At 42.5% G+C, this 10,789-nt stretch overlaps 1 protein-coding gene across 1 annotated transcript; it reads right to left on the bottom strand.

The window, feature by feature from the left end:
• Positions 1 to 211: 211 nt before the first annotated feature.
• RPS16 (ribosomal protein S16) lies at positions 212 to 4,586 on the bottom strand. Its single transcript, XM_005441460.4, has 6 exons — positions 4,075 to 4,586; positions 3,934 to 3,986; positions 3,078 to 3,179; positions 2,260 to 2,356; positions 551 to 598; positions 212 to 409 (listed from the first exon to the last, which is right to left on the bottom strand). The coding sequence occupies exons 2-6, from the start codon at positions 3,979 to 3,981 to the stop codon at positions 264 to 266; spliced, it is 441 nt and encodes a 146-aa protein (XP_005441517.1). The 5' UTR covers positions 3,982 to 3,986; positions 4,075 to 4,586; the 3' UTR covers positions 212 to 263.
• Positions 4,587 to 10,789: the final 6,203 nt, after the last annotated feature.

The following is a 10,789-nucleotide window of genomic DNA, read 5'->3' as shown; positions in this document are numbered from 1 at the left end:
AAACAGGATGTAAGCCTTCTTTATGTTCCAATAACCACACATTCATCAACAGGAGAAAGCTCTTCTTTATTCACAAGACCCGATCTATCTAGACTTACTTACTATGAAGGGTTAAAAGAGAACTGCCAACAACCCTCTGATTTTACTTTAATACCCATCAATTTGTATATCAATTATAACACAGAGAAAAAATCAATTTAGAAACCTGAAATGTATCAAATTCTCTTTATGTTTATTGACCATCACATGACTGTAGAACAATTTTAACGGTAAGACTTCTGGTAGCGCGCACGAGCACCAGGTCCTCCAAATTTCTTGGATTCGCAACGGCGAGGATCTGCAACCAGCAGAGTCCTATCATACTGGATTAGAATATCCTTGATCTCTTTCTTGGAAGCTTCATCAACATCTGTTTGAAAAAAAAAAAGTAAAAATCTTTCAGTTTAAGAAGTTTCACATGGAGTAAGTCCATATTAACATTTTTTGCACCACAACTAACAGAAGCCATAAATTTCCATTGAAGACTAATAGAACAATCAAAACAACTTACATTTTTGATAGTAAGCCACCAATGCTTTGGAAATAGCTTGCCGGATAGCTGTTAAAAAAATAAAATGGATCAGTAAGTAAATAAACGTATTTAAAAGTGCCAGTTTCTGAGAAACTTGCTGTCTTGTTTTCTACCAAATTGTCCTTTCCCTCAACCTCCCCTCCCACATACTCCACATGATCTATACTTTGGCAAAAGTGAAGAAATCTGTGCCAAGAGGCCACCCACACTTCATTTGTTGATTTGACAACTGCCAGCTAGTCAAGGAATTGCACAAGGGCAGTCTTGATCACCTTCTCTCCCCTGTACTAACTTCTACCTACAAGCAGGCAACTTTCAAAATCCTTAGAAACACAGTTCTCTGAAGCATCTATACTTCTCAGCAAGGATAAAATCAGTCATTGTGTTCAAAGACAAGACTTAGAAGGCAAAAGGGCGAATAGGATGGTATGAGCAGTTCTTCTAGCACGTATCAGTAAAACAATCCTGTAGGCACAGTAATCAGAACTCAAACAAGGAATATGGGAAGAACTGTAAAGGTGTTGTCAGGCTGTTATGTCAGGATATCAAGATCAGGACGTTGACAAAAATCTGAATTTTCTGAAAATGAACACAATCAACTTTGAGACTGAAACAAGTCTCTCCTCTTACACAGCTTCAGCTCCACTTCACTAACCTATACCAAAACAGCAGAACACACCATCCTTCATAAAGAGCACCTCTATCAACAGCTAATGCAAGTATGTTCTCAATCTTCTCTCCAAGGGGAAAAAATTGCCTTGCTTTGCACGTCAGCTGAAAGACACGTCTGAACAACATGGGAATTTAAAACTAAACATATAATTCATAATAATAAATTCCTTTTTCCCCTCCCAAAATGTTCATGCTTAGCTGCAATTGAACTGCCCTATCACACTGCAAGTTGCAAAGATTATTTCCTCACTTTTCCTCAAAATTCCATCCATTAACTTCATTCAACTTACTTTGGATGTCACAGCTTTGCACATAAAATATAAGCAATAAAGCCTTTAGAAAAGACATTTGTGCAGTGGAAACAGAAACAGAACATTGAGATGTGCAAGTTAGTATGCTAAACTCAAGCCTCTTAAATACATGGCTGTATTGAGTCTGACTGAGACAGAGTTAATGATGCCTATAGCAGCCCTCATAGTGCTGTGCTTTGTACTGGCAGCTAGAAAGATGTCATTATTACTTGGCTACTGCTGAGCAATCAAGGCTGTCTCTCCAACATTCCTCCCTCCACAAAAGGCTGGGGGTGGCAAGATCTTGGGAGGAGACACAGCCAGGACAGATGACCCAGACTGACCAAACAGATATTTATACCATACGACATCTGCTCAGCGATAAAAACTAAGACAAAGGAGGAAGGATGAGGATTCGTTATTACATTTGTCTTCTGGAGCAACCGCTTACACATACTGAAGCCCTTCCAAGAAGTGGCTGGACATCACCTGCTGATAGGAAGCAGAGAATAATTCCTTTGCTTCCACATGCAGGCTTTGCTTTTGCTTTATTAAACTGTCTGTATCTTGACCCATGAATTTATTTCCATATTATTTTATCCACCCCTCTCCTGCAGAGAAAGGGAGTGAGAGTGGCGTGGTGGGCACGTGGCATCCAGCCAGGGTCAACCCACCAGTCGCTGGACCTGTTCTAGCCTACACCAGAGATCTCAACAAAATTCATACCGTAGATTTGTGCTACATGACCACCACCCTTTACACGGACTCTGATGTCAACACCAGCAAACCGTTCCTTCCCCAGGAGGAGGACAGGTTCAAGCAGCTGGGAAACAAAACACAGAAAGAAAATTAATTTGTGATCAGAAACAAGGATTAGAGCTTGTAGTAGGTTTACCATAGGTGTACTTATTTCCTGTTCTAAAAAATGAAGCCTTGATTTTACAAGTACACACCCAAATTAAGTACACCTTTTGCAGAGTTCTTTGACATCTACTAGGACTGTTATAAAACAAATTTACTTAAGTCTTGGTATTTATTTTTTTTTAAGTTTCAGAAATCTTAATAGCAAAGCATATGCACACAGGAATTAAGCGCATGGGAACAGTTTCAGTGAATGCCATAACTACATGGGAAAAATAAATCGTTTATTTTGTAGGTCGTGTTCTCCACTTATTTATTACACTTCATAGTTATCTAGCCTGTTTTAGCTCAAACAGGTATTTCAAGTGCTAAGCAATCTTTTAAAAAGGAGGGCTCAGTCACCCATTTCAATTTAAAAAAAAAGCGAAGTGCAGAAAACACTTCACATAATTACATTAACATACGTGAATCTAGTTAAGAAAAAATCCCACCCTTCCCAAAAAGGCAAACACAGGAGGACAGGTTTCTGCATTTTCATAACAACATCTACATTTCAGGTAATACACAACCAAAAATTCAGTAGTGTCAATAAGGCAAACAACTCTTCTCCACCCCCAAGCAATTATGTGTATAAACATATTTTAACATCCAAGGCAGTGGGGGGAGGCTGGGTGGACACTTACTTTATACTGCAGAGTTCTGGGCTCAATCATTTCCAGAGGTCTTCCATTCACTTTAATGAGGCCATTTCCTCTCTTGCAGTGGGCAACAGCAGTTGCTGTTTTCTAAAAATCCAAATGTGTATTAGTACGGCATTTCACTTTTGCACTAGCACTGTGAAGCAGATTTCTTTTTAACAATGTAAAAACCTCAGTTTTATGCCCAAAATTAATACCTCACACTAAATGAAACAGTGCCAGTCCTTACCTTCGCAGGTATTGACTCAGTGTTAAGGCACTTAATAAAATTGTACTTTGTTTATAAATGCTATAAAGTTATAGGATTTAGTTACAAATAAGGGAAAGATACCCTCTCCATTCCTTAAGATGGTACTTCTGCGGCACATTTCCTCTCACAATGGCATGTTACCTAGAATTATTCGATCCATTGGTTCCCAGCAGTACGAAATTTATGTTCCCACCACTACCTCGTAACATGACTCTCGGACACCGCCAATGCCAAGCCAGGCCCGTAAGGCCTGGGGACGAGAGCGGCTGCCGCTCCCGAGAGAATGGGCAGAGCTCCAACCCAGAGAGCCCGGGCCCGCTCCCCGAAAGAGCAAATCCTTCCCCTTGCTTCCGCCCGACCCCAGGAAGAAGGCGTGCTCCGGCACTCACGGAGTGGGACACGTAGGCTGCCGAGCACGCCTCGCTACCACCGGCCCTCCCGCGCACCAGCCCCGCCACACGGCCCTGGCGAGGGGCCGGCGCCACTGCTCCCAAGCTGGGGCCAAGAGACCCCGAGCGCGTAAGGCCACGGGGCGCGGCCCAGCCCGAGAGCGAGCAGGAGACGACGCGGATCGCCGCGCCCTGGCCTCACCTTCCGCCCGAAAACCTGGACGCTCTGCAGGGGACCCTTGGCCGGCATGATTTCTGCAAGAGAGAGGGAGGAGGCGTTAGCGCTGCCGGGGAAAACGGCGCGAGCAGAGCGGCGGAGACCGTGAGGCCCCCGGACACTCACCTTCCTCTCAGCCGCAGCACCGGGAAAAGGCCGAACGGGGTTTCCCAGCCTCTTCTCAGGGGCAGCCGGGCCGCAAAGCGCAGCGCCGTCTTCCGGCAGCGCGACAGAGAGTTTGCCCGCCCAGCCGCGCTTTGCGGCAACTCGGAGCTGGGCGGGCTGGGGAGCGGGATCCTTCCGCTAGGCGCCCGCCCTCGGTTCCTGCGGGCCGGAGGCTACGCGCAGCGCCCCGCGCCGGGGGTGGTGGTGGGGAGGCCGGAGGGTCGCTGGCAAGGCACGGCACGGCACGGCGGCGGGGCCGCGCCTCCGTCTCTTCGGCTTCTTCTGGAGGAGCTGTGTCTGCCGTCTCCCCGCTGGCGGGGAGCGCCTCCCCTGCGGCCGGCTAGAGGGGATTGATAGGCGCTGGGGAAGGTTAGACGGGGTGGGCCGGACCTCTTGTAAAAGTTCTCGGCCTCCTTGGCACGGTGGCGTGGCCTCAGCCTGTCTTTCCCCCTCCCCGTTTTGCGCTGTGGTTTATTTTCTAAGAGTTACTGTCGCCGCACACATAATTGCCTCACGTTCTCCTTTTGATGTAATGGGACGGAGCGCCATTTAGGCTGCGTGCGCGTTGTCCCCCCCCACCCCTCTCAGAAGCTGCCGCCCGCCGCCTGCATGCGGGCTCAGCGCTGCTGCGCTGGAACCTGCTCGCGCGGCGTTTCCCGCCGGTGGCACGCGGCGGCCTCCCCCGCCCCGCCCCGGGAGCGCGAGCCCGCCCGCGGGAGGCCGCGCGCCTGCACGCCCGCTGCGGGATAGCGGCGCAGCACCCGGCGGGTGGCACGGCCCGTGCCGGGGCGGGGGGGTGGGTGCGGTGCGGTGCGTGTCGCTCGCTGCCCGAGCTCTGGCGTGGGTTACAGCACTCTGAAGGAGTGCTTGAGAGGGACAGTGGGGATGTACTGGCTGCGAGAGGCTTTTCCTACAGTTAATTGTGAAGCATCTGGGGTTGACGCCATAGTGTGCCTTCTGTTGGGTATCCCAGTCACAAGGAGAACCCAGCTGGATTTCTGGTATCAAGAGAACAAAGCTGTGAGTTCCCTGAAAGGCTTACAGTCTCTCTCAGGACCCCCTTGAGATTCACCAATACAAACTACATTGCTTTTTTAGTTTCAAAGTTTAGTAAACTGCTGGAGAAGATGAAGTGTTAAACCTTGTATTCAATTCTAGCATTGTACACTGAGCCATATTCAGGCAGTTCTTTACACCCACGTAAATTGTCAGCGACCGTTAGGTTTAAGATCAAGTCAAAGAGATCTTAGATTCAGGGCACCTATGGAGCAGCAACAATTTGAGCTTTTATCTTTGTTTTTCCTCATGTGATACCTGTCATAAAACATAGCATTTAAGTCACTTTCAGACTGAAAATATTTTGCTTCTAAGGTTTGTTATTTAGTATGCAAAATTTTCCAGGACAAAAGCAGAATCTATCAATAAAGCAAGGTCATGCTGCTTAGATATTTTAAACGATAGAGATTTAAATTCATTAGAAAGTTGACTGCTCTAATGAAACAATCAGTTCCTTTGTCTTCCAAAAGGATTTTAAATACTGAACATTAGTCATCAGTCATGTGAGGATTTAAACAAGCCCTTAGCTTTATGCAATTTGAGTGATTAGTTCTATTCAAGTGAATGTAAGATTTAGCACATCTCAAACCCCCAGTTGTACAAAGCTTTAACATGTGACCCCAAAAGTGATTTTTTTTTTTTTTAAGGCTGTTTCCTAAGGAACAGTGTTTATGCAGGCACACATGTCTATCATCCACTCTTTCCCCATCACTGGGGGAAGGGGAATGGTCGCCAGCTTGTTGGCCAATTTCAGTTAGTGTTCACAGAAGAATGGAAGTTTCAAAACCGATTTAGCTTGTACGTATTTGGTGAAAATAGGTGGCTCTGCGTAGGAGATTTTTTACTTGCATAATGAAAGCAGCTGTAGGAGCTAAAATACTAGACATTACAAAACCTTTAGGTGAAAAAGAGAAAACATAATACCTAATTAACCCAGTTAGACAAAAAGGTTCAGCTAAGACTTATGATAAACCCAAAGGTCAGCCATTAGTAACTGAGTTTTCTTGGGTGTTCAGGGCACAAGGAAAAGAAAGTATATCTAAATCTGTTACTTTTGAGGACATTATCTGAGGTCTGCTAATGAAGACCTGAGTTTTAATGCGAAGTACACTATTAAATATTGAGGTTTCAAATGTCTGCTTTTATAAAGCTTACCTTTTGGAAGCATCCTTTCTTGGATCTTTCAAAATTCATTCTCATTTGGATGTTCAGCTGCATGTTCTTCCTGCAAGCGAAAACATTAATCCTAGAAGAGACTGTGTATAAAACCAGTGATAGGCCTACACATACATATCTTTCTGTTTTCTATTAGCAACATGAGAAGATAACCAACATATATTGATAGTGTTGCCTGGAAGATAAGGTTAAAGGCTTTGTGCCGCTTGTTTCCTTTGCTTTCTAGCATAAAAATGGGAACAGGACATAAATGACACCTGCAACAGAAATTAGTCTGCAACACTGGAAGAGAGATCATAAATACGACCACGTACGAAAGAAACAAAAAAGAAAGACAGCAGAATGGGAAAAAACCCTTAGGTAAGAATCTATGCTTTTAAGAAAAGTCCAAGTGGTAACAATATCCCTACTTGGTTTTACTGAGTACAGAATACTTTCAAATGGTAATGTATCTCTGCTTTCAAAAACAATAACATAGTAAGAGTCTCCACCTAAAGACTCTTCACTTCATCTTTATTTGTAAAATAATTGCACCTGTGGAATGTAAGGCACTTGTTTGGCCTATTTTTTGTTATTTTTTTTTAACCTGACTTTGCACCAGTGTGACGAGTTACACAGCATGCAAAAGAGTGAATAATCAGGCCCAGAGAAATAAAGGCGTATTTGCTGGTAAACCACTCTTACCAGAACGAGCACTTCAAGAGAAAGCTGACAGGTTTGAACCCATCTTGATAGGGCATTTTTGTTATTTCCCAACAGGAGGAGAAATACTTGGATTTAACTCAAGTCTTAAGTCCTTGATTTCACAGTGATTCTGTATTGTACTAACAGATCATCTTTTGTGTATCTTTGTACCAACAAGTATCTTAAAACTACTAAATCTTTCCCATGGGTGTTTAGTGAGGCTTTAACGGATTGAGAGTCTCTTACTGCCTGACTTCCTCCACTGAAGCTGCTTTGTAGCTGTGTTGTAAGATGCTCCTGTGACTTACTCTCCTTCCACAGACCAGGCGCATGGACTGCTGCTCTGTCAGTTTGTTGGAAATAGCTAGAGTATGGCAGCAGGGTATAGCGCTATAGGGCGATGTTTGCCGGTATGGAGCATAATGAAAAATGCAGTCCACTGCCCGCCAATACTGTTAGGCTGATGCAGTGCAACCAGTGAATTTTAAATGTATACTTACTTGTTACTTGAATGCTAACAGAGATTTTATGTGGCGTCCCTATGCAGGAGTCAAAGCTATTGAAGATTTTTTGCTATTAATGTGTTTGTGCGGGATTTTCTGTCAGGGATTTTGTGTAGTTTGTAATTTAAAACAGCAAGTAATGACTTCCAACTGAAATCATGTTGTTGGTTCTCGCTTGGACCTTGTCATCTTTCAAAGCAAAAATTCACATGTAAGTTCAAAAGGTAAACATTCCAAGAGGATGGCTTTTTAGCTTCCACTTAACACAGATGTAGCTACTGAGTGTAAGGCAACAAAGAGTCAAGGTCAATATGTTAACAAGGCCAGCTGTAATGTGACTCTAATTTCCTCCTATTTAAAGGAGACAAAATGCTTCCCATGGAAAAACAGTGAGAATTAGTGAGATTATCTTCCTCATGTATTACCTATAGAAAGTTGAGAGCTATGGCAAAATAGTTCTATATATGTTGTCATAGAAAATAAAAAAAATCATTGTAAAAGTCAAGGGGCATTTAGAGGAAATATGAAGAAACATTTCTTCTACATAGTCCATAATCGCAATTTTAAAAAAGCCATGCCTTCTACCAAAATGTCCCAATTTGCAATTTAGTTATACATTGTAGGGTTTTTTTTAGCAGAGTGGATAATTTTAACCAGGGAAAAGATTTGTTCGTATTTCATGCATGATAAACAAAGCATATTCCCTGAAGTTTTTACTTTAGACACCGAAATCATCTCTGTATGCTTCAGAAGGCTTCTGGCTTTTACAGATTTATATCTTTATGAAAATCAGTGGGTTCTTTCACTAAGAAGTATGAAGTATTTCAGGAAAGAAGATACTGGTGTGCTTTTTTTATAGCAGCTCTTATAATCTGAAAGATCTGGGATACCAGAACATAGTTCTCATATTACATTTTGCAACTGATGAGTGTTTGATGATAAAGGATAATTAGTTAATGGATCCCATTATTTCTGATGCTTGCTTTTTGCAGCTTATACTCATCTAGGCAGCAGCTGAAGAGTTTTCTAAACTCAATTAGTGCAAGAATGCTGTGACCAATGGAAAAATGTTTGATGCATGCCAGAAAACAGATCTTCCCAGCTCTTGGAAATATGTTCTGAAAACAAATAAGGATCGCACAAGATTTTCATATTAATAAATAGTTTTTCTTAAGAAAATATTTAAAATCTAAAGCAAAAAGTTTTGTTTAATTAAATCCTTCTCTAAGGATGCTGTATAGTATAAGTGCTCGAACATAAGGATATGGATTATCCTGATTGATTGGTGTGAATACTGAATCCCATTTGCACATTATAAATGTTAATTGAAAACACAAGCCAATTTGTAGTGTAGAAATTGACACAGTGACAGGCATATTCACACTGAAATTCATCACATGTAAAAAAATAGCCATACAATAGGTTACTTGGGACCCACTCTTAGCTCTGCTACTTGGGAAAAATCACAATTAATGATTGTCTCGACTTTAGTTTTGAATGAATAAGCTAGCTCTTTCAGTACAATAAACAGAAGAAATATAAATCACATCTTGGATCTGAACATACAGAGAGACATTAAGGCTCATTGTTTTACCTGACTTGTTGCTGGAATCTGAAAAATGTTGTGACTTAAATTTACAACATGCATCCTATTTACAATGACTGGAAATTCATATAATCAGTTAACGTAGTTCAGCTGGAACGTGACAGTGTGTTAACTGCTCATTTTAGAATCTGTCCATATATTAAAAGGTGAAATCTAAAAATCTAGGACTTAGATTTGGAATATGACTTTGTTTGACATCTCTTGCAGTATACAAGGCCTTAGTGAAATATATTGACAATAAATTAAAATTACTTAAAAGTCATCCTCTGTGCATCCACAGAAGCTGCCCTTAAGTATGTGTGCGTGAGCTCGTACACTCACACTTTCATATGTCGACAGGAATCAAAGCTGTAAGAAGATGACTGGGCAACAACCCAGTACCCCCGAGCTACACAAACAAGCTAACAAGTAAATAGAATCACATACATGAAACAATTTATTTTTTTAGAACAGAACGGCATCTCCAAGCTTCCTGCTGTATTTTGCTGCCCCTGGAGGCTGCTTCTTGGTTTAGTTCCCTTTTTTAGAAACCAAACACAGCAGGGTCCAGTGGGATCCAGCTGCCCTCTCTCAACTCTTCTGCAGAGAGAGTTGTCCTGGGTCTTAGCTTCCGCTGGCCTGTTGGGATCCTTTCTACTTTTCTACCTTAAAGAAATTTGAGGAAAGTGACCATAGAAATGGACACCTATTTTGCACTTCTTTAAAATACAGGCTTTTTGCCCCATTTGGTTTAGTTATATTCAGATTACAAATACAATATTGCACTCCATGCATCTGTAAGTCTACATTTCTCTTTAATCACACTTTTGATGTACACATACAGAAAGCTGCTATCTTCTAGGCAGATGAAAAGGTGCAATAATTGTTACTGACTGCAGAAATAGGCTATTAATTATGCGCACGCTTAGTTTGCTGAAACATCAATCGTCGTTTAGAGCAGAAGGAGGTAGGTTTCTGTGAAGTTATATTCATCTCTGTTGAGGTAATTTCTATTTCTGATTTTTAATCTGTTTGTTGTTTCAAGTGAAGCATTTTCCATTGCCTGTGGTAAGAGGGCAGATAAGGCAGAAGTATCAGAGCTTGTGAACTGTTGTGTACTTAGTGACCTACGAGAGGACTGAGACATTTTCTCCAGAAACTGGAGCAGCTGAACTCTGAAGGAGAATGAACCCTTTTGGCAAGGCTTTTTAAGGGCTCCGGATGGAAAATCTTGTGTTTATGAAGCAGAGAGAGTGAGCAGAAACGTAATGTCTGTCCAGCCTGTAGCTTTAAGGGAAAATAATAACACATTTTGTTCACACAGGGCTGAACACAGCTAGGTTATCTGGATGCTGCATGGTGCCAGAAGTCATGGAATCGATGAAGCCAGCAAAGTCCCCATCTGGTGTAGGATTGACAAAGTGGTTGTTACCTGTTAACCAGCTGTAGCTCTTGAATTGAGACAGAGGTCAGTTCTCAGTGCCTTGTTACATGTTAATAGCTGATGCATTTTAAAGTGATCTGTCCACCCTAACCTAGCCCTTTGCTCAGGGACAGCAGTGAAGAAGTCATAGGGTCTAGTATCTCCACATGACTCTTTCGTAGTTCTTTCCTCCACTGTTCCCAAGAGAATCTAGCCTGTAATATCTACCCACTAGGAGATCGACACAGG

Source organism: Falco cherrug, chromosome 5 (assembly GCF_023634085.1).
Source record: "Falco cherrug isolate bFalChe1 chromosome 5, bFalChe1.pri, whole genome shotgun sequence".
Taxonomy (NCBI): Eukaryota; Metazoa; Chordata; class Aves; order Falconiformes; family Falconidae; genus Falco; species Falco cherrug.
The sequence above is the reverse complement of the archived record's forward strand: the minus strand, read 5'-3'. Positions and strand labels throughout refer to the sequence as shown.

Excerpts from the sequence above, each read along its gene's own strand:
- RPS16 (XM_005441460.4), bottom strand. The coding sequence starts at position 3,981 with ATGCCGGCCAAGGGTCCCCTGCAGAGCGTCCAGGTTTTCGGGCGGAAG. Across the intron at positions 3,180-3,933 it reads TCCAGGTTTTCGGGCGGAAG|AAAACAGCAACTGCTGTTGC; the intron begins GTGAGGCCAGGG and ends TTGGATTTTTAG. Across the intron at positions 410-550 it reads GGTGGCTTACTATCAAAAAT|ATGTTGATGAAGCTTCCAAG; the intron begins GTAAGTTGTTTT and ends TTTTTCAAACAG.